Below are 24,762 nucleotides of genomic sequence, written 5' to 3' on the forward strand. Positions count from 1 at the left end.
TACTGCTTATGGAATTGCAGTTGCTAACTGTGACATGATCGTGAAACAGTTGCAACACACTTACTTTTGACTTGCCAATCTCCGGTTACCTCCTACAAGCATTTCCCGACAGTCAGTCACTTTATAAATAAATCCAAGACCATTGCGGCATTTTGTGCTGTGCAGCTTAGATACATATGTGGTACCAAAAATCTCTCCACTATGTACATGAACATTGCATCCACCTCTGAATCATTTCCTGTATGCAGAGAATGATAATACTTTCTTAACAAATCTGATCTTTAGGGACAAATGTAATAGGTGGGAGGTCTCCTAAGAAGCCAAGCTTTCGGCGAGGTAGCAGTCACATATGAAGTGCCAATTTTAATTAAGGCAATACAGGCCATTTAAATAGACACAGGGTTTACCCCATGACTAATTGCTGATGCTGGAGGTATTCAATTAACATTGCATACCATACGCATAAATCTCTGCACTTAGTATTACCTGTACGAAAACCAAGAAAATTAGGTCATACACGTAAATAAATAAAACATATATGAAAGCAGTGGGTTTCCAAACATATGTCTCAGTTTTCCAGCACGGGAATTGAATATTTAATTGAAAAGACAACACAATATGTTAAATGCCGTTCTACATGTTATGGTACAATATACTTATATTTAGCAACGATTACAACATTTCCCATAAAACGTAAGTTTGTTTATTTTTTGGTAGGGGATGATTCATTTTACCGTTCTTACATATCATACATACATTCCTACATTACATCATAAACAAACACATACACGCATCTCATAACACATAATAATGCTTACCTCCTGCTTAACATCTGTTTATCAGACTCCAGTTATACAGTGGGGATCATAGCTGGCAGCAGAAGTACTGCCTGCAGACAGAATACTGGGTATAATTCAGCACGGATTGCTATTTATAGAATTTTCAGTCCAACCGATTATTGAATGACTGCGCCTATGCAGAATTCACAATGCCCAGGCACGCACGCATACTGTATTGTGAATTAATTTCTATACACATAGTCGCAGTTTATTTGATAGGAAGCCAGTGTTTACGGGTAGTAATCGGAGCATGGCATTTTCTGGGTGTGTTTTTGAAAACGCAGGCATGCCAAGGTGTTTTTGAGGAGGATCTCTGACTTCAGCAATGAGCAATTCCAGCCTGGTTCATTAGCAGATTAGTGGAAGCCTTGGACTAGCACAGATGGAAAAAAAACTCTTCAATGTTTTGATTTTTGCAAATGGATCATTTTATGGATCACTTATTCGTTCTTTTTGGACTGACAATTTTTTATTGCATCAATTTATTTTAACTAATTAGCAATCCATGCTAAATTAGGCCCTTTATATGTTATAATGACTTGAAGACGTAAACGTACAGATGAAGCGCCTCTGATTGTTGCGGGTCCTGGCCATTCTATGATTGTCCTGGCGCCTCTGATTGTTGCGGGTCTACCCGCCATCAGATGGAAGGGAGCCCACCACCGCCCTCCACCGCCCTTCACCGCCACTCCGCCGCTCTCTATCTCTGGCCGCAGCCCCCTGCACCCCCTAACCCTGCCCGTCTCCCTGAAGCGGACACGGGCAGGATTCCTCTCCCCGGCACCGAGTGATGGGGACGTGCAAGCGTGTGAGACGCTCGCACGTCCCAGTCAGATTGAGTGCCTCTCTGCCAACTCTCACCAGTGCAGGGAATCTGGCGATTGTATATACAATCATATGGGGTAAAGGTTTTAACATTTTACATTTTGAACCTAGAGCATCATGTTTTATCATTAACTTCAAAGTCATCCATAGGACAGCAGGTTATCGTAATGTTCATGTTTATTATGCCTCGTTATGGCAGAAATATGTTCACTTGCCTCTTTTCTTGCATCTCTGTTTAAGTTGGACACTCAACAAAGGCTTGACACGTTGTAAACTATGGTTAGAAGCCATAAATATGTCTAGTTCTTAAACAGTACACATAATCTAGTATAAAGTGCGCGGGAGAAAAATCCTGCTATCTGATGTCCTACAATTATGATCAGACTTGTAATATTAAACACTAAAAACAATACTTGGAAGAGAGATAATATGATGCTCTGTTTCCTGCAATCTAAAAGGATGACACTTGTACATATGTACAGTATCTACATGTCTGCATTGATTATTGAACGTCTTTGTCTTTTTTATGTCTTCCCTATAGAAATATAAATAAGTAGAGAAAAAAGAGAAAAACCTACTAAATGAGGCCTAATCTGTTTTACAGTTACAAAACATATTTGCACATTTGTTAATTGTCAGCCTGGAGCCATTCAATTAGGGCTCGCTACCCTGCATGGTAAGCCCCAGAGGGTGCACTTAACACTGACTTTTCCTTGCAGCCTCAGGAGCTTTGAATAGAGATCTGAGTTAAATGCTCTCTCTGTGGCTTGATGCACAGGGTAACTCATAGATTCCTGCACTTAATATGGAATCTCTGGGTTACCGCACATTACCCGTGAGTTTACCACCTGGGGAAAATACGGAAAGATTAAATACGTCCTGGGCACTAAACCCAAAGCTTTACACATGCAGTAAACACCACAGGTGATTAAACCTGCCCCTTAATGGTGAAGTTAATGCAAATGCAGTGGTCATACAGGTGTTAATCACCCTGGGATTTGAAGTTCATGATATGTATCTACATACAGTATACCTCTTACCTAATAGTGGAAGGTTGTATACTATAGTCAGAGGACATTAAAAGAGGATCAGCAAATGATATTTTCCGGAAGACAAATGTTAAGTCCACATACTGTAGACTGATACATTTCACCAAGCCAAGACATTGCTCATTGGTTTATATGAGTACGGAATAATAAGGTTATACATATAAGCACAGCAAAGGAGTCAGGAGAGGTTACAAGTTAGGATCTCCCCAAAAATACCAAAAATAGCCATGAAGTCTAAAAATATGTTTCCCCCTAAATCACCTTCAACCTCAGCATTTTGTTTTGGGCGCCAGGGTGAGGAAATTGGAGACAGTAAATGTTACCACTTCCAACTTCTGCACGTGTCTAATTTCAACCGCTTAATCAAGTGTCTTTTGTAAGTCAGGTGCTAGGGTTTATTTTTGCTAGTATACCATATCCTATTTTTAGAAATCCAGTCTTTTGAATGAATAAACCCAAGCAAGCACATTAAGCCATATTAAATGTGTGTATTTAGGCTGCCCGTTTATTTATACATCCTCACATCCAAATAATCAGGATGTGGTTATTGAAGGGGCGATAAAGACTCTTTATACTTCTACATGCATACAGTTATGATATAACCCTATTCATGGTTACTCTATTGTAGGATTGATGGGGACCTGAGTAAGAATCAGACACACCAGAACTACATAAGGCACTCTTTTATATGGAATTAAGATGGTAATACATAAAGAAAGAATACAGGTTAATATTTCACATGCAACAACTTTAGTTAAGTTGAGCAATTAGTTTATTTTGTATCAAAAAACATTTCAATTACTGGGGCAGATGTATTAAGCTTTAACAAGAGATAAATCCAAGGGTATTAAGGAGAGATAAACATCCAGCCAATCACCTTCTAACTGCCATGTTACAGGCTGTGTTTGAAAAAAGTCAGTAAGGAGCTGATTGGCTGGACGTTTACCTCTCTTTATCACCCTTGCATTTATCTCTTGTTAAGGCTTAATACATCTGCCCCTCTATCTGTTATAAAGTTATCATTTATACAATGTTATATCCATTTATAGATCTGTATTATGTCTATGACATACTTGCCTACTGTATCACAGGTATGAACAGAAGAAACGGATGTGACTTAATGATGTCTCATTTGCATTATCATTTGGGAGAGGAAAGGCATACACTGATTTTAATGTTAACATCATGTCCCTGAACGTCAGTGTTCACTGAAGGGCAAGGCAGGACTTACATGATTCCTATAATAGTGGGGGTTATTCTGGTTCTCTACTTCTGGCAAATTCCTTCTCAAATGGAGAAAAACATGTGCACTGCAGGTGCGATAGATGTTACTTGTGCAGAGAGAGTTAGATTTTCCCTTCATACATGGGGGAGAAGCGGTATCAGTGCACATAACGGTCATACATCTTCCCCAATGTCAGCTCAAACCTATTTGTGCTGGCATTGTTACCTCCTAACATCAGGTAACATAACATCATTGTATGGTGATGTTACAGTATGTTACCTGTATGTGATGTTATGTTATTAATTATATAGCAATCCTATATAATAAAAGGCTAACGCTGCCCCTTTTGTATGCTGGCGACCACTAGAGGGCATATGACAGACCAATTCAAGCATTATTCCATTCAGGAGTTCACAGCGACAAACCCTGATATTACTGTTATGTTGTTCTGTCTTTCAGGCAGGCTAGTAATTAGTCTGGTATAAATATTAAAATAGGATGCTGATAATCTTCCCATAACAATGCTCACACATACTTTATACATATGATTAATTATTGAATTATTTTACATGTACTAATGTTATACCCAAATTGTTAAACAGTGAGGACAAGATACAATAATATAACAAGCTTTATTTAACTGTACTTTATTGATACATTAGACAATTTTTGAAATGTTCCTTTCATATGTATACTCTGTGTGCCTTTTTTTCAGTGCTTCTGCTTCAATAAATAAATAATAAAAAAATAGGATGCTGATGATGAGGATGATAAGAATAGCAGGAAGCTATTGTTAGTATCAGTTATTTGAAAAAATATAGCAGTTACGCCCAGGGATATTTACAGGATTAGCACATGTTTAAGTTAAAGTATGGGATATGTCATATTAAATTATAAAGGTACAGTTAGCCTTTAATTGCCTTTCCCTTGATTTAATATCTGGGGGGAAATGATATAGGATGAGAGATTCAGAAAGTGAGAGATTTGATAAGAAATCTGCAGGTTTTTTTTAAGCGGCAATCATTTACACTGCAAAACCAGTTTGATTTTGCTGTGTAATTGATTGCCGCTTTAAAACAACTGGAGATTTCTTACCAAATCTCTGTTTCTGAATCTCTCATCCTATTAAATTTCACCCCTGGTGTCTCTTCTATGGACACCAAAACCCACATGTACTACACTGAGAATCTCAAAAAAAGATTAATATTAGAACACTTGATATATGAATTCTATATAAAATTCTATTTCATCTAATGAAGACATTTTTTACATAACTCAGCTTTGGAACTACAGGCAAAAATAGTTGGAGAAAAGCACCAGTCAATACAACTATACCGCAGTCTGCTAAAAAAAGTTAAAAGCTTGGAGCTTGGGAGAGAGTTAATGCAGCACTACAGTGACCCACTTATTGGGGAGAATTCACTTCAGAACTTTTACCATTCTTTACAGTATATAAAGATTTGTTATGTTTCCTCACTTTTTTCATCTCTACTGTTTAATTGTATACAAACTTGTCTGTTTACATTAAAGTACAATTTTAGAGTTGCACAAAGGAAATTATTTCCATAAGATATCTCCTGCAATTACAGTAGCTGGGGACCTTGGTGCCCCAAAAAGCAGAGGATGGGCCTTAACAGGAAAAGCAATCTCATGCCACAAATAAGAGCCCGAGGCCTGTGATCACCTTGTGTGTTCATTGGACAAACAGCTGATCACAGTGGCCCAATCCATGCATAGATTTATCTGCATATGGCAAAAGAAAGCTGTACAGGGGCAGGCACATCGCAGTGAGCCTTGTGATTACGCCAGCTGAATCAGAATCAGCTGTATTGGCCAGTTATATTGCGTATACTAGGAATTTGATATTGATTCCTGAGCAACCAGGGCCGGCGCCACCACTAGGCAGTTTACGGCATTTGGGTAGGGCACCGGCCACTGGAGGGCAGTACTGAGCAACCCAGGAGAGATGGAAGAAAGCTGCAGCAGGCTACCAGGTCCCAGGATGGAATTCATCCCAGCAGGTGAGCCGTATGCCCATAGCCCCCAAATGTGAATTAGAGGGTTTGGAGCAGTTGTATTGTTAATAAATATGCCTGAAATGTGGATTCAAAGCCAGGAACTAATTAAAATGACTAGACTATATTTTTCCTTGTTTAAACCACTGATGACTTTATATTTACATTATATTCCCATTCCTTACGATGTACAGTATATTGTCTATGTAGTATTTGGTTTTCAAGGACTGTTTCTTATTTCCTCCCAATCATCTTAGATTGCAAGCTTCTATAAGTATAATTCATTTTACACTTGCAATGTTTTTGTTCGGATTATGTCATACTGTTTTTAACAAGTTTACTGACTTCATACTTTAAGGAGCTTCAGAAAATGTAAATACATCTTAAATCATTTTGAAGGTAATAAATCAAAGATATAAACATGGTGTTATCTTTCTGATCTGGGGGGAGATTCTCTAAGAATCTCCGCCCCCCTTCGCCGCCCATCGCATTTATAATTATCGCATATGTTCTAACATATGCGATAATTATAGCAAAGGACAGCTCTTGCGTTAAGAGCTGTCCTTTGCGGTGAGAGTCGCCGGGTCCCAGCAGGTCCCGGCGGCTCCCCCCTCCCTCACACACCCGGCGCTGCTGCTGCTGCGCCGGGCTCTCCTCCTCCCTGCACCCGGAAGAGGATCAGTGCAGGGAGGAGGTCACAGGTCCAGGCAGCACAGAGCTGTGCTGCCCGGACACAGGTGAGGGGGGAGGGGGCGATGCGGGGGGTCGGCGCGGGGCGGCGGTGGGATGCGGTAGAAGCCCATTGGCTTCTATGGGGCATCACCAGATTTTTCTGGCGATGCCCCCCGCCGCATTAACCCGGCTGCGGATGCTTGCAGCATCCCAAAATGCGGCAAAAACTCAGATAACAGGGTTTTTACCGCATTTCTTGCTTAGAGAATCTCCCCCACAAGCTGTTGAAATTATACTAATTCACTATACAAGTTTAGAAATAATGAGTTACATTATTGTGCTGTGTGTAAAACTTTTTGGATGTGCATATTATGACCATTGCTATGTGATATCTTGTAATATATTATATACTGTGTATACATGGATTAATGTCTGTTTTACAGATGCTGGAATGGAGCAGTTTGAGTGTTTACCTTTTCCTTGCTGTTGCACTATTGGAGTTGACGGGTTACCCTGAGGCTTCTGCAGAGGTAGGGGAGTAAGTACTGTAGAATCATTTTATTTACAAAAACATGTGTGCAAACTGCAGAATTCTTGGGGCCCCATACACTGATATTTCTGGGGGCCCCACCCCCTTAAGCACTAGTAGTTGTGTGGAGCAGGGAGGGATGGTGGGCATATTGGTGGCAAGAAGCCCATATAATGGCTGCCCCCAGGGCAGACAGTCTCACTTCTGAACTGACAGCTACTACACATTATGCCACACCGTAATATAAAGAAAAAAAGAAAGAATATGATACAGCGCTCGGATTTCTCAGAATTTTTTTTTTTTACAAATACCAGTTATGAAATTTCAATGTACATTTAATAAATAAAACATCATATATAATACATTTCATGAAAAGAGAATTCTCCTGAAAAAAAATAAAATAAGGGTACTTGTTTCCTAGCACGGCCACACCGATTTGCATCGGGGTGATCGTGTCGGAAAAATTGCGTTGGTCGCATCGCATGTGACCAAATCGCATGCGATGCGACCGTCGCGATCGACCCAATTTTTACATTGAATCAAACGTGAATAGGGCCCCTGGGACCCTATTTTACATTGGATTCAATGTAAAGTATTCCCCAGACCCCCAATTTTACCCCCTCAACGCCACCCCACGATTGATGCCAACCCGAAGCGTGGCGAGCGCAGCGAGCCCGCGAGGGGCGGCGGTGCGCGTCCTCCGACCTTTTCATACCCCTACTATCCACGTCGGCGTGGAGTTGAGAATATAAAGTGTGGCGAGCGCAGTGAACCACCGAGCCCAAAGCGTGGCGAGCGCAGCGAGTGTGGCGAGGGGATGCGTATAACTTCACAGGTATACGCGTCCCCTTGCGGGGCTCGCTGCGCTCGCCACGCTTTGGGCTCGGTGGTTTGCTGCGCTCACCACACTTTCTATTCTCAACTCCACGCCGACGTGGATAGTAGGGGTATGAAAAGGTCGGAGGACGCGCACCGCCGCCCCTCGCGGGCTCGCTGCGCTCGCCACGCTTTGGGTTGGCGTCAATCGTGGGGTGACACTCACAATGGGGTTGCATAACCCATGACGGGGCCATATACAATGTGAAATGGGTCATATTGGCCCATTTCACATTGTTCCCTATGTGAAATGGACTTAATCAAGTCCATCTCATCTTGTGCCATTATAATGGCACAAGACCGACGCGATGCTCCCGATTTCAATGTTAAAAATATTTTAACATTGAAGCCTATGGCAAAATTGGGGGCATCGCGTTGGTCGCGTCGGGGGCCATGTTAAGGCACGCGACCGACGCGATGCCCCCGATTTTGCCTTTGCCGGCAAAATGGACCTGATTTCAAAGGAAATCGGGTCCATCGCGGGCATCGTGTACTTTAACGTTAAGGTACACGATGCCCGAGATTGTGGCCGTGCCAGGAAACAAGTACCAAAATAAGAATACAAACATTTTTGGTTTAAAAATCTATATATATGGGCCAATTTGTTCCAGTTAGCATGGGGATATCGTGGAGAGATTGGATTAAATGTCCATGGTACCTGTAAATGTATGATTACCAGATGGTTGAGGTCTCCTAGCTGGAGATGATAGGAAAAGTCCCGGTGATTACCCAGTAAGCAGATCCAATGTCACTCAATGATGGAAGTGGGCAGGCTTTATGGTATGCAAATACCTGGCTGGAGTCCTGCAGAGTGGTCTTCAGAAGTGGGATCCAAGGATATACTGTAGGTGCAAAACTGGTCCGGTGAAGTCTGGTATGATTGTTCAAGGTAACAAGTAGGTATCTCTCCAAATGCAAGTGGGAACAGAAAGGCTGGGGCTCTGCCTCAACGCGTTTCGGCGTGTTCACATGCCTTCATCAGGAGCTGAGATGTTTAGTGTGGTCAGGGTTATCCCTTAAATACCCTCATGCATATATATATATATATATATGTATATATATATATATCAGAGATGATGTGAGCGGCACTCGGAGACTGATACCAACAACCAGTGGCGTGGTAAATGTGCTGAACTTTAATAATGTTTCGAGGCACGTAGCCCCTTCATCAGATGACCATTTCAGAGCGGCAGGGGGGTACGGCAGCGGCCGGGTTTCTTGCTGCGGTGGCAGGTATTCTTGATTGTGTCTGCTCTCAGAGATGGTCGCTGATGAAAGGGAACCTCTGCCGGGGGGGAGCAGCAGAGGTAATCAGCTCCTGCAACCAGCGATCATAAGGGGGCTAAAAATGGGAGCGCGCACCCGGCGATTTATCGCTGGTGCGCACTCCAATCACTGGCAATATGGTCGCCTGCGACCATATTTCCAGCGATTTCATCCCCTATTGCCCCCGTGTGTACACAGCATTGGTGTGATATCTCTAAATTTTAGCTAGGCTTTGGATGGGTCTTAGGCAAAAAATAGTTCACACACATCAACATGCTCAAATAAACTAGTGCAGGCATGTCCAACGTTGGCCCTCCAGATGTTGTGAAACTACACATCCCAGCATGCTTTGCCACAGTTTTGCTATTAGAGAATGCTAAAACTATTGCAAAGTATGCTGGGATGTGTAGTTTCACAACATCTGGAGGGCCAACGTTGGACATGCCTGAACTAGTGCATTGAGGTGCAATTTTGTTGTGATTTGGGTGTGAACTGGTGCAACTTTGCAAAGACTATAAACGATAAGACGATAAAAATGTTAGTTGGAGGATTTTTTTGGACCTATGATGATTTGTCGCAATTTGGAGTGTGAATTCATACTTGAGATGCAACTTCCATATAAGTTCATTCTTAGTAAATTTGCTAATTTATTAATACATGGAAAATCTACCAAATGTGACCTTTAGTAAATTTCCTTCCTAAAGTAAATTTACTAAGATGGGAGTTCTATTTTACATGGGATGTTGCTATGGGCAACCAATCAGAATCTACTTATTTATATAGCACCTTTTAGAAGATAAGCAATAGTATCTGATTGGTTGCCCAGTAAATCTTAGTAAATTTCCCCCTAGAGTAGACTGATCCTGGTTGCTGTGTACCTTTGCAGCTGGAAAACATGAGAATTGAGGATTTTTGGTGTTGTCATTCGGGTGATGGTTATGTGAATTATAATATTATACACAATTAGATGGTTTGTATTGAGGATTGTGGGCTATCATTCTGCTCCCTTGGTTTATGTGTCCTTGCTCGAGTGCAGAAATCTCCCACTCTATATAGTGGCCATTTCTTAAGGGTTGTGTACATTATTACACAATATTATTTAAGCTAAAATATGTGTCTAATAGGTAAAGAAAGAAGGGGTCAAAGATGCTATACAATGTAAGTGACTTCAAAACATACAGAGAAAGCTACCACTGGAGGAGAGGGACCGCTGCTGAAAGATCTAGAGCCTGACGCATGCACATCAGACATGTGCAAAAGCCTGTCTTCTATTGGTTGCATCAGTTGCAGCCCATAGAAGGAAGCTAGCTCTCTGCTAATCGCAGGCTGGTCTTGCAGTCCCAGAGGGAAAAATCACCTCCCAATGGTGGTAGTGATTGTGACTGGCAGGTAAGAGGTCCATTAGGAAGTCACTGCCAGAAACAGTGCAGCCACTGCAGTCTCGTGAATCTGTCTGGAGCATTTTACTTGCGGGAAAATCTGCAACTTCAGAGAAACAAAAAGTTTATAGTGTGTTATTGTGCCTCTTTAGTCCACTAAGTGCAATCAGTGAAATACTGTTGCCTCGTTACACATTTTAAGTCCGTCTGTCAGATGCTGCGCAAATGTTTGGTCTCAGATGAGAATTTCAACTGATAGCAACCCATCTGGCCCATATTGTCCACCCTGCCCCCCTCCCTTCTGATCTCCTCTCCAGCTCCCAGGAGAGTATGCAATCTTCCCTTCTATGGTTGCCTAGGCATGGATCATGAGGTTCAGTTTGCTGTGTGTCAAGTCATCACGGCTTATACTGTAAAACATAATATGGGTGAACCAGGGGCATGACGCTATGAATTCTTTCATCGTGGCCAGACTCTGTGTGTTGCTGCAATTCCTAGATACCCATAGCATATGGCCATGATGACATGATTCATATTGAATCGTGTTATTTTATAGGATCAGTTAACCATAGAAGAAAAGACTGCATGCAGGACATCATTCACAGATTGATGGAATGTTCATGTTATAGGCAGGGGAGTTATTGTTTGCTTCTAGACATGTGTCTTAATTACAGTACTGTATACTACACATGTGCTGCAATGTTCCTGTACAATGGTCTTGTGACAATACTTACTTTGGTGGCTTGTTACATAAACATCAGCCACAATCAATCCTCATTCTTTCATGTGAGGTACATAAACAGAACAAACACTTCATTCCCTCAGAAGAACTGCTAAAATGCAGTTGTATCATCTTGATTAGACTACTGCAATGTCTTCTGTCAGCAAAAGAATGACCCACTTTCAAAGCACTACATGAACCAGGGTCCAAGGTACCTAAAGCAGCTCCCATATGATCCCATATCGCCATGCTCAGTTACTACGATCTGTAGATGAAGGACTTTTATCAGTACCTGGAATCTCCTGTAATTCATCTGTCGGTCAAGCATTTAGCCATACAGCTATTGAACTTGCTTGCCCATTCAGTTTAAGAGTCTCCCACTTTGGAGTGCTTAAAAAACAGACTCAAGACTTTCCTGTTTATCCAAGCATTTCAATACTTAATATGTTGTCCACACTCTCTGTATTTTATGAAATTTCTGTACTTAAATTTTTTCAGTACTGTATTATGTTCATTCTGTTACATTTACATTTTTACAACGTGATCAATCTATGTGTCTATCGTATGTAATATTGATTACAGTGATTTTTGACAGAATATACAGAACACTACATTTTTTTGATGCTTATATATATAAATAGCAGGATATCACATTAGTTGCTGCTTCAGGCAGTACACTTGTATATGCTGAATACCTTGTCTGCTCAGCAAGCTGCAATCACAGGTCTTCTTGCAGTGCACTATGGGATTTATTTAATAAAATGGGAGTTCTATTGAAGAGGGGATGTTGATATGAGCAACCAATCAGAATCTACTTATTATTTATTTAGCACCTTCTAGATCAGTGATGGCTAACCTTGACACTCCAGATGTTGTTGAACTACATATCCCACCATGCCCTGCATCAGTTTTAGCTTGGCCAAATAGCAAAATTGTAGCAGGGCATGCTGGGAAGTGTAGTTCAACAACATCTGGAGTGTCAAGGTTAGCCATCACTGTTCTAGATGATAATAGAGTGAATGTGATTGGTTGCCTATGGGAACATCCCATCCCCAACAGAACTCCTATCTTAGTAAATAAACTCCGATGTATACAACTATACAGCTTTCCTCTCGTTCTCTTCTGCAATCTGACCCAGTACATTACTAAACATCTTCTAAATTGCATTTTGTTGCACAGAGGTTTGAGTCTCCGATTGTTTTGGGGGTTGGACAACGTTCAGTTTCGAGTGAAGAGAAGTCAGCGGATTTAGCAGCGAAACTCCTGCTTTTGGACGAACTTGTCTCACTGGAAAATGATGTGATTGAGACCAAAAAGAAAAGAAGCTTCCCAGGCTTTGGGTCTCCTCTAGACAGGATTTCTGCAGGTACCATTGAAATAAAGGGAAAACAAAGGTAAATTATTGAATTCCAAATGCATGCATATGATTTACAGACTATTACATGATTAAATATAAAATATTCAACAAACAGGATAGACTCCTCCTACATGCATTTGCAAGATATGACTGCTGCCCTGAGGTGTTATGCTTGCCGCTAGGCACGGTGGGTGGATACCCGGGAACAGGGAACGGGAGGTCAGGCGTGAGCCCGCAGCCGGGACCGCCGGTTAGGACGGCCACAGCGAACCCTATACTAACTCTGTTGAGTTCCCCGGGCAGATGACCAATCCCTGCGGGAACTAGGCTTCACCTGTGGCCGCCGCGTTCGAAGGAGCGAGTTAGGCCCGCTCCAACCCCGATGCAGCTAGGTCTAGGAAGGGACAAAGGAAAAGCGATCGTCCGGGGTAACTCAAAAGGACCAACTAACTACCGGGCCTAACTGAAATAAAGCCCCTGTCTGCCGGCACCAGGCCAAAAACGGGAATACGACCCAGTCGCAGACACAAGGAGAACGAGACGGGGAATCTCCACAGGACTACAACAATGCAGGATAGCGACTCCCCAGAACCCCCAATAAGGAGTGAATAGGTAGGGAATGCCCTGCCTAGGACAGATAGCTAAAGGGAAGCGAGGATCAGAGCAAGGGTGAACGATGGAACGAATGACGGTCTGAATGAGGCCCACGGCGAGGCAGGTCCAATGCCCCAGCAGGGGAGCTGAACCCAAATGAGCACAGTCAGAAAGTAAAAGGAGCTCGGAGGCTCAACAGAAATAAACCAGGCTCCAGGGGAGCACTTACTAGACCTCAGGTACACCAGCAGAGTGGAACAGGAAGCAGGAGACACGAGGAGGTGCAGGTATCCAGCTGGAACAGGTCGGGAGACCGGAGATCCCCTGAGAGGGATGCAGGAACCAGGGCAGCGCTGGGATACCCCCAGGGACCGGGCAGGCGTAAGGGAACGCTATAACCGGCGTCTGTGCCCAGCAGACGCCGGCTATTTATTCAAACTTTGGCGCCGCCTGCGTGACGTCAGGCGCGCCGTGTGTGTGCTGCTGCTGGGCGGAAGTCGGGAGCGTTGCCTAGCAACGCCCCGACGCTCAGTATGAGACTGAGGCTTGGAACGCTGCCGAGCAGCAGCGTCACCAGCCTCGCGGCCCTGCTCCCCATCCGCCGACCGTCCAGGTGCTGAGGACACCGGACGGCGGCGTGCGACAGTACCCCCCCCTTGAGGAAGGGTTAACAAACCCTTACCCCCAGGTTTATCAGGAAACTCTCGAAAGAAAATTCTTTTGAGATTGGGCGCATGAAGATCCCTGTCAGGAACCCATGACCTCTCCTCTGGGCCAAAACCTCTCCAGTGTACCAAAAATTGCAAAGAACCTCTCACAAATTTGGAGTCCAGAATTCTCTCTACCGGGAACTCCTTTTGTCCCTGCACCATCACCGGGGAGGTTCCAGTGTCACTCCTGCGAGGAAACTTTTGAGAAAAGAACACCGGTTTGAGCAGAGAGGCATGGAAAGTATTGGCTATCCTTAGCGATTTGGGTAGAGATAGGCGAAAGGCTACCGGATTTACCCTCTTGATGATCTGAAAGGGACCAATAAATCGAGGCCCCAGCCTCGCTGAAGGTTGATGAAGTTTGATGTTCCGGGTCGAAAGCCAGACCCAGTCACCAACCTTAAAACGACAAGGACGTCTGGACCTGTCTGCCGATACCTTCTCCCTTAATGCGGCCTCCTTGAGAGCAACATGAATACCTCTCCAAATGACTCTAAGTCGAGAGGCCACAGGAGAACCCGAACTGGACGCTTCAGGACCTAGAGAGTTGGCTCGAGGATGAAATCCATATACTGCGAAGAACGGAGAAGTCCTGGAGGCTGAATGATGAGCATTATTATACGCAAACTCCGCCAGCGGTAAGAAGCTTGCCCAATCGTTCTGTAATTTGGACACAAAGCATCTCAGATATTGCTTGAGTGATTGGTTCAATCGCTCAGTTTGTCCATTGGACTGAGGATGGAAAGCCGAAGTTAGACTGGTCTTAACTTTCAACGCTGTGCAGAAGAGCCTCCAAAACTGCGCCACAAATTGTGGACCGCGATCAGAAACAATATCTGAGGGTAGACCGTGCAACCTAAAAATATGCTGCAAGAACAGAGCTACCAACTCCCTGGCTGAAGGCAATTGTTTCAGAGCCACAAAGTGCGCCATTTTAGAAAACCTGTCTATAACGACCCACACCACCTGACAGTGAGCGGATACAGGTAGTCCCACAATAAAATCCATGGCCAAGTGTGACCAGGGTCTGACAGGAACGGATAAGGGGATCAGTTCCCCGATGGGCCGGGACCTAGGGACCTTATGCTGAGCACAACTTTGACAGGATAATACAAATTCCCTGGTATCTTGTGACATACCAGGCCACCAAGCGACACGGGAAAGAAGTTTCAAGGTTTTGAAGACTCCTGGATGCCCGGCCAGTTTGGAATCATGAAACTCTGAAAGGACCCTGCGTCTAAGCGATGGAGGAACATACAACTTGTTGGTGGGGGTTTGGGCTGGCGCCTGACTCTGCGCTTGACGGATGAGACCTTCCAGAGTCTGTTGGGCTCCAGCATGGATACAAGACTTAGGCACGATGGAAGTCTTGCTGGCTTTGTCATCGTATTGAGGAAGAAAACATCGAGACAGTGCGTCAGCTCTGATGTTCTTCGAGCCCGGTCTATAAGAGATTACAAAGTTAAAGCGCATAAAAAACAGCGCCCACCGAGCCTGTCGAGCGTTCAGCCTCTTAGCTGTCTCAATATATTGCAGATTCTTGTGATCCGTGAGAACGAGAATCTGATGAATTGCTCCTTCCAACCAATGACGCCACTCATCAAAGGCCCACTTGATGGCCAACAATTCCCTGTTCCCAACATCATAGTTGGCCTCTGCCTGTGAAAATTTCCTGGACATATACGCACAGGGGTGTAAATACAGTGATTCCGGATCCCTTTGGGACAACACTGCTCCCGCCCCTACCTCGGAGGCGTCCACTTCCACAACGAAGGGAAGGTCAGGATCAGGATGTTTCAGAACAGGGGCCGAAACAAACGCCTGTTTCAAGGATTCAAAGGCCTGTTCCACCTGAGGAGACCATTGAGATGGATCAGCACCTTTTTTGGTTAAAGCCACCAATGGTGCAACAATGGAAGAAAAGGAATCAATGAAACGTCTATAATAATTGGCAAAGCCAAGAAAACGTTGGATTGCCTTTAAACTGGTAGGACGGGCCCAATCCACCACGGCTTGAAGCTTCTTAGGGTCCATTTGAAAACCCTGAGAAGAAATAATGTAACCCAGGAAAGAAACTTGTGTGACTTCGAACTCACACTTCTCAATTTTGGCAAATAACTGATTCTCTCTCAGTTTTTGCAGGACCTGCCGAACCTGACTTCTATGTGATCTCAAATCTTGTGAAAAAATCAAGATGTCGTCTAAATAAACGACTACGAATTGGCCCAAAAAATCACGAAGGACATCATTGATAAAGTCCTGAAAAACAGCGGGCGCATTAGAGAGGCCAAAGGGCATCACCAAATATTCATAATGTCCCGTCTGAGTACTGAAGGCTGTTTTCCACTCGTCACCTTCCTTGATCCTAATGAGATTATAAGCACCTCTGAGATCGATTTTAGAAAAAATCGTAGCGGATCGTAACTGGTCAAAAAGTACTGTAATCAAAGGAAGGGGATAGGTGTTTTTCACCGTGATTTTATTTAGGGCACGAAAATCAATACAAGGCCTTAAGGAACCATCCTTCTTGGCCACAAAGAAAAACCCTGCGCTGAGAGGGGACTTTGACGGGCGGATAAACCCCTTCTTGAGACTCTCCTGTACGTATTCATCCATCGCCTTTGTCTCCGGGATAGATAACGCGTACAATCTACCTTTGGGCAAAGGAGCATTGGGAATTATCTTGATGGCACAATCGTACGGACGATGAGGCGGAAGACTGTCAGCTTTCCCCTTCGAAAATACGTCCGCAAAGTCTTGATAAGGGGAAGGGATCTCGGAGAGGGAGGCCAAGGCCACCAAGGCTGAAGTATGAAGACAATGCTGCTTACAGTAAGGACTCCAATGGGCTATCTGCGCCGCACTCCAGTCAATAATGGGATTATGTTTGACTAACCAAGGATATCCCAAAACTATGGGAACGAGAGGACAAGAAGTTAACAAAAATGAAATATGCTCCCTATGAAATAAACCGACCGTCATCGAGACTGAGGGAGTCTGAAAAGAAACTGCCCCATTGGACAAGATATTCCCATCCAAACCTCGAAGAGTGACGGGGCCCTGGAGTTTCAAATGAGGAATACCCAGTCTCTGGGCCAAACTGATATCAAGGAAATTTCCGGCTGCACCGCTATCAATAAATGCAGTGCCGGAAAATGTATCTTCCTGAAAAGAAATGCTACATGGCACCAATACCGAATCGTGAGAGGAAAATAATTGTAGGCCTAAGTGAACCCTCTCCTCGTTCACTTGGCCAAGGCTTTTACTGGCCTATTGGGACAGTTCTTAAGGATATGTCCTTTAATACCGCAATATAAACAAAGACCTGAAGTCAACCTACGATTTCTCTCCTCCGGAGAGATACGAGTCACACCAATTTGCATGGGCTCATCAACCTCCTCTGGAACTAGAGGAACATAGGGAAGAGAGCGAGCTTGGACGCCCCGCTCCGACCTCCGTTCCCGGAGACGACGGTCAATCTTTATCGCCAGTTCCATCAGTTTATCAAGGGAACTAGGTACGGGGTACTGGATAAGGCTATCCTTGATGATGTCGGACAGGCCACAGCGAAACTGACTCCGTAAAGCGGGGTCATTCCATCCGCAATCATTCGACCAACGGCGGAACTCAGTACAGTATACTTCGGCCGGGTCTCTCCCTTGTTTAAGGGCTCGGAGATGAGTCTCCGCGGAAGCCTCTCTATCAGGGTCATCGTACAGCAAACCTAATGAACTAAAAAAGTTGTCAACCGAGGATAGGGTCGGACTGTCAGAAGGAAGTCCAAAAGCCCATGTCTGGGGGTCCCCCTGTAATAAAGACATCACCAGGCCTACTCGCTGAGACTCGGAACCGGATGACCGGGGTCGAAGTCGAAAATACAATTTACAACTCTCTCTAAAGTTGAAAAAAGCCCTCCGATCCCCAGAGAATCGATCGGGTAGGTTAACCTTTGGCTCCGACACCCCTGACTCAGGAGGACGCACCCTCTGCTCCTGGGAGGCTACCTTGAGGGACAGATCCCGGACCATTTGGGTTAACCCTTGGAGTTGATCTGAGAATGTCTGAGGAGTAGGATTCATAGTATTCCCACGGTAATTCTAAACAAGGAGTTGTTATATAAACCTTCTTTATATAACCTGTTTGGCCGGTTATAATGTTATGCTTGCCGCTAGGCACGGTGGGTGGATACCCGGGAACAGGGAACGGGAGGTCAGGCGTGAGCCCGCAGCCGGGACCGCCGGTTAGGACGGCCACAGCGAACCCTATACTAACTCTGTTGAGTTCCCCGGGCAGATGACCAATCCCTGCGGGAACTAGGCTTCACCTGTGGCCGCCGCGTTCGAAGGAGCGAGTTAGGCCCGCTCCAACCCCGATGCAGCTAGGTCTAGGAAGGGACAAAGGAAAAGCGATCGTCCGGGGTAACTCAAAAGGACCAACTAACTACCGGGCCTAACTGAAATAAAGCCCCTGTCTGCCGGCACCAGGCCAAAAACGGGAATACGACCCAGTCGCAGACACAAGGAGAACGAGACGGGGAATCTCCACAGGACTACAACAATGCAGGATAGCGACTCCCCAGAACCCCCAATAAGGAGTGAATAGGTAGGGAATGCCCTGCCTAGGACAGATAGCTAAAGGGAAGCGAGGATCAGAGCAAGGGTGAACGATGGAACGAATGACGGTCTGAATGAGGCCCACGGCGAGGCAGGTCCAATGCCCCAGCAGGGGAGCTGAACCCAAATGAGCACAGTCAGAAAGTAAAAGGAGCTCGGAGGCTCAACAGAAATAAACCAGGCTCCAGGGGAGCACTTACTAGACCTCAGGTACACCAGCAGAGTGGAACAGGAAGCAGGAGACACGAGGAGGTGCAGGTATCCAGCTGGAACAGGTCGGGAGACCGGAGATCCCCTGAGAGGGATGCAGGAACCAGGGCAGCGCTGGGATACCCCCAGGGACCGGGCAGGCGTAAGGGAACGCTATAACCGGCGTCTGTGCCCAGCAGACGCCGGCTATTTATTCAAACTTTGGCGCCGCCTGCGTGACGTCAGGCGCGCCGTGTGTGTGCTGCTGCTGGGCGGAAGTCGGGAGCGTTGCCTAGCAACGCCCCGACGCTCAGTATGAGACTGAGGCTTGGAACGCTGCCGAGCAGCAGCGTCACCAGCCTCGCGGCCCTGCTCCCCATCCGCCGACCGTCCAGGTGCTGAGGACACCGGACGGCGGCGTGCGACATGAGGATTGTGATGATCACAATTTGCAATGTTGTAAGGCAGCAGTCTCTGTTTTTATTCAATTTAGATGCCATGCATCAGGATCGAATCAATATCGAATGCATCTTTCTTCGATTCGATTTTGCTTATTTAAGCAAAAACAAACACAAAAATAGACCACATGGAACCGTGTGTACGGGGCATTATACAGTACTGTACATGTATTCCTGGTAGTGTAATAAATATTATTAGTACTGCACATATGTTTTTCTGGATCATTGCTAGCTTCTTGTAAGTTATGTTCTGAAGAAGCAATGTTTACTTACAGATATATACAATCATATTAGTCTAATACCAATAACACTAATTAGTTTGATGCTCATTGTATAATTCTGCAATGATTCACTCCCATTCTTTCCCTGCCATGTACAATGCAAATTGCTTCTGAATGCTCTATATACATATGACACTCCTGTCACTGTTCAGGAACACTTTTATATAATGCCATGGTAGTCCCTCCTCCATTAATAATTTAGTAACGCACTGCTGTCCTCACCTCTTCCCACGGTTATTCTCTTTCCATCATAGTGAGAGGAGGAGACCACTGTATATAGTAATACAGCCATGGGTGTAGGTACAGGAGACAACAGAAGGCAGCCCTGAAGGGGGGAAACTGACCTCTATTGTTCCAGGTTCTGCTTTATGTACTCCAGAGCAAGAATAAGCAGAGAGCCCAGATGGCATGTGCCGTGGTCCTCCTTTCTGATTGGGTACCGCTGGGGTGATAGACATGAAAGTGAAGGGTAAAGGTGATCTCCAAGAGGCCAGGCCCATCCCACCAATCTACAAGAGGCCAGGCCCCTCCCACAGCAGTCACCACCTACGGACAGAGACTTACTCTTTTGTTAACTACCCATTCTCTTGTGCAAGGGGCACAGACAGAGCACAGGAGGCCCATGACCCCTTACCAGATGACTTGAGCTGGGCCCCTGTACAAGATCAAGCCCAGGTATTTAGTACAACCCACTCCCACCCCTGCATCTCAGCACCCAAGGAGAGAGTGCCTGAGTGCTGCAGGGATGGGTTTGATAGTAAATGCAATTGGAGGAGGGGCACCAACAACTGTGTTGCCTTGGGCTCCTAGAATGAAATTCTGGGTGACATTCTATGGGATGAGATAATCTGATAATTTTATCGCAAAAACGTCCGTTTTCGCACTTTTTCCCTAATTCGCATATTTAATGAGATGCGAAAATCGGCAAAAAGTGCGGTTTTGCCGCGAAATCGCACTTTTTAGAAGTGCGATTTTTAGTTTTCGCCAGAACTCGCATCCAGATGTTTTCACATTGAAAAGTATACAATTCGCATATTTAATGAGATGCGAATTTGAAAAATGTGTCCAAAAATCTCAAAAAAATCCGACCAGGTTCTGATATGCGATTTGGCCAGAACCCTGCACAGATCATAGAGATCTGTGCATGGCCCTGTGTTAAAAAATGTGGAAACGTGTTTTTTGACAAAAAAAATTGCGTGGGGTCCCCCCTCCTGAGCATAACCAGCCCCGGGCTCATTGAGCTGGGGCTGGTTCCAAAAATACGGGGGACAAAAAGCATAGGGGTCCCCCGTATTTCTGAAACCAGCCCCGGACTCTTGGACCGGTCCTGGTTCCAAAAATACGGGGGACAAAAAATCTGGGGGTCCCCCGTATTTTGAAACCAGCACCGGGCCCCAACAGCCCTCGGTGTCATGCCACAGCCGGGGGACACTTTTTATATAAGGTTCCCCGGCCGAAACATGAGCACCGTGGCTGGTCAGCCTTGGACGGGGTACCTGGAGGAGTGGGGACCCCCCATAAAGGGGGGTCCCCCCCCCAGGCTTCACCCGTCCAGGGCTGAAGCCTGGGCTGTCACCGGCGTCCGTGGCCAGTGGACGCCGGCCTGATAGTGTTAAATCTTCCATACATAACATTGCTTGATACAGAAGAGCTACAAGTGCCAGCAGACCTCCCCCGCATGCTGGGACTTGGAGAACCACAAGTCCCAGCATGCGGGGCATTAATGGGCCCGCTGGGACTTGTAGTCCACCTGTAAAAAGAATGTTAAAAAAACACACACACAGAGAAGTAAAACTTTATTACACACACACACACACCTCACTTTTACACCCACATACTCACCGATCCAGGATCCAGCGCTGGTCTCCCTTCTGCTGCAGAGCCGGCTACCCCCGCACTGACAGTGGGGACAACCGGCTCTCTCCAATGCCGCTAACAGCCTATGTAGCGCTGTCCCAGCGCTACAGAGCGTGATTGGCCGATTCGTCTCCATGGAGACGCATAGCTCAGCCCTGATTGGCTGAGCTATGCGTCTCCATGGAGACGCATAAGCCAAAGACGCTCTCAGCCTCTGTAGCGCTGGGACAGCGCTACATAGGCTGTTAGCGACATCGGAGAGAGCCGGTTGTCCCAGACTCCCCGCTGTCAGTGTGGGGGTAACCGGCTCTGCAGCAGAAGGGAGACCAGCGCTGGATCCTGGATTGGTGAGTATGTGGGTGTAAAAGTGAGGTGTGTGTGTGTGTAATAAAGTTTTACTTCTCTGTGTGTGTGTTTTTTTTAACATTCTTTTTACAGGTGGACTACAAGTCCCAGCGGGCCCATTAATGCCCCGCATGCTGGGACTTGTGGTTCTCCAAGTCCCAGCATGCGGGGGAGGTCTGCTGGCACTTGTAGTTCTTCTGTATCAAGCAATGCTATGTATGGAAGATTTAACACTATCAGGCCGGCGTCCACTGGCCACGGACGCCGGTGACAGCCCCGGGCTTCAGCCCTGGATGGGTGAAGCCTGGGGGGGGGACCCCTTTATGGGGGGGTCCCCACTCCTCCAGGTACCCCGTCCAAGGCTGACCAGCCACGGTGCTCATGTTTCGGCCGGGGGACCTTATATAAAAAGTGTCCCCCGGCTGTGGCATGACACCGAGGGCTGTTGGAGCCCGGTGCTGGTTTCAAAATACGGGGGACCCCCAGATTTTTTGTCCCCCGTATTTTTGGAACCAGGACCGGTCCAAGAGTCCGGGGCTGGTTTCAGAAATACGGGGGACCCCTATGCTTTTTGTCCCCCGTATTTTTGGAACCAGCCCCAGCTCAATGAGCCCGGGGCTGTTTATGCTCAGGAGGGGGGACCCCATGCCAATTTTTTTTTTTTTGATGAACAAAAAATCGCACATTTCCTTAAATTCGCACATTTTCATGCCTAAAATTCGCACATTATCGCACCTAATCGCACTTTTCATTCTGGAATTCGCACCTCATTAAATATGCGAATTCGCGGCAAAAATGCGATATTAAAAAAGTGCGATAATGGGCGATTTTGAAAGTGCGAAAAAATCTCATCCCATAGAATGTCACCCTACGTCTCTGAAACAGCAGGTGAGATCTCAAGTGTGAACAAAGGCAGGAGGTTAAAATTAACAGCGGTGACTTGTGTCCATACATGCTAGAGCTTTTTGGGATAGGTAAGGAGCGGTCTCCATAGGACAATTGCAGTGGAAGGCATACAGTATGTCTTTTTCTTAACTTCACTCTGAATTCCATATCCAAAATTAATATATTGCCATTACTTAGAGCTTATGGAGCCCACACACGCACCGATCCCAGCGTGCGTTGTGGGCTTAACTAGCACACATAGCATCGCATCGTATGCCTTGTGCATACGATGTGCATGCGATGCGATGCTATGCTAGAAAAAGCTAGTACAAAAAGTATGTGCAGCACATAATTTTTGTACTATACGATGAGGTGCCGCGGGAGCGCGTACCCCATCATACAGCATCACACCGCCGGCAACGGTGCGTGTGTGGGCTCCTTAAGACCTTCTTAACACCCACATTTTTTCCCAAGTTGCTTTACTCCACTATTAAAAGGATGATACTGGTGCTTGGGCCTCAAAATGAATCTCTTTTATTTATTCCCCATAAGAATAGTTTGTCTCATCTTAAAGGTTGTTGGGAGGAAGATCTTGGCCAGCAACAGGACAAGAGAGAGGGAAGACTTTGGGCAGTCTGCAAAAAACTACCCCTACAGTTCTCTTCCAACAGATTCAGGGGTAGATGTATGAAGCAGTGATAAAAGAGGAGAAGTGAGCCAGGGGAGAAGTTGCTCATTGGACGAATGGGTCTGAATCGGCCCGTTTATCTCTCTCTGAGCCATGATACATATGGCTGTATATGTTTTCCAGGCATGTTGTCTGCTCTGTACACAGTTTGCAGGAGATAAAAGCTAATATATAATTTTGAACATCATATATATCGTGACCTCAGAGTTGCAATTAGATTGCAGCCCATTTGTTTCTGCTGTTCTTGCTTTAGAACAGATTAATAGTTTGTTTTAAGATTTATTTTGTATAGTCCATTCTGCAATAGATTCCACTTCTACAGCTATCCATTCCCCAGAAGTATAGCACATCTTCAGGACATCTGCTTTCTTCATGGCACCATCAGGAAACGTTTGCATACCTTAATGCTGACATCATTTCTGTGCTTTGATTCATGTCGTTCCCACAGATATGACCAGTGCAGGAAAAACATTTATTCATGTCAATGTTTGTATGTCTATTTTCTTTAACTATCAAATTCGTATCATAACTTTCTGTTTCTACTGAATACTAGAACTTTCCTGTATTAAAGCCCTTTTTATGTGCTTTACTGTATTTGCAAATGGTACACTTTATGAAAAAAGCATTATACAAAGCTAAATTTTCAAACCATGGTAGTCTGGCAGAATGATTTGAAAAGCCTAAAGGATAAGTGTAGTTATGAAGTTTTGCCACAAGAGGGAGCCAATGAACAACTGTTTGTGTCTCTGTTATTTATAAACCGATTGTGAATTTGATATCCTACTACTGTGTTTTCTCAGTGCTGGAAATGCACTGATTACTGTACATTGTTGGTGAACACATGAACTTAACTGAAAATGCAAGTGATAATAGCAGGTATCACTTTGCTTCCAAACATTTGCATGAAAAAAAGCTTTTGAAAACTCTGTCCCAGGCACCTACAGAATAGCAAATGCATGCAGTAATTGTTATATTTAGAGTACATCCCTAAGTGATATTCTTGCATATTGGCTCAGCCAGACTGCAATGGGATAAGTATTTAGTGGAAAATGTGTGTTGTGTAAACTGCAATGTATAAAGGAGGCCCAATTAAAAATAAATAACAGCTGGTTTCTATTAGAAAAATTAGATGCAGTTTTAAAAACACCAAATAGAGATAGTCCAGATTAATACGATTATACCGACTGCCCAACTCATAGTGCAGTGAATAAATTAGTGGTGGTGCTATTTGTATATTAATTGCACTAAACAAGATGGGTGTAATAAACAATACAACTAGCAAGCAGAATTTAGGATAAGACCTGTGTGGGCGCAATGCCGCCTGAGAGTCTGTACTTTACCCGGTTATCACCTAATAACCAACAAGAATATCAAACATACAACATAGGG

The 24,762-nt window shown here is 44.9% G+C and overlaps 1 protein-coding gene across 1 annotated transcript in view; it reads left to right on the forward strand.

Moving 5' to 3' along the window:
• Positions 1 to 7,068: 7,068 nt before the first annotated feature.
• The window catches only part of OSTN (osteocrin), a 30,013-nt gene continuing 12,319 nt past the window's right edge, over positions 7,069 to 24,762 (forward strand). The window contains exons 1-2 of the mRNA XM_083174737.1: positions 7,069 to 7,155; positions 12,576 to 12,790. Of these exons, the coding sequence (XP_083030863.1) occupies positions 7,069 to 7,155; positions 12,576 to 12,790 (302 nt within the window). The remainder of the gene's footprint in view (positions 7,156 to 12,575; positions 12,791 to 24,762) is intronic.

This window comes from Crinia signifera, chromosome 3 (assembly GCF_055691185.1).
Source record: "Crinia signifera chromosome 3, ASM5569118v1, whole genome shotgun sequence".
NCBI lineage: Eukaryota > Metazoa > Chordata > Amphibia > Anura > Myobatrachidae > Crinia > Crinia signifera.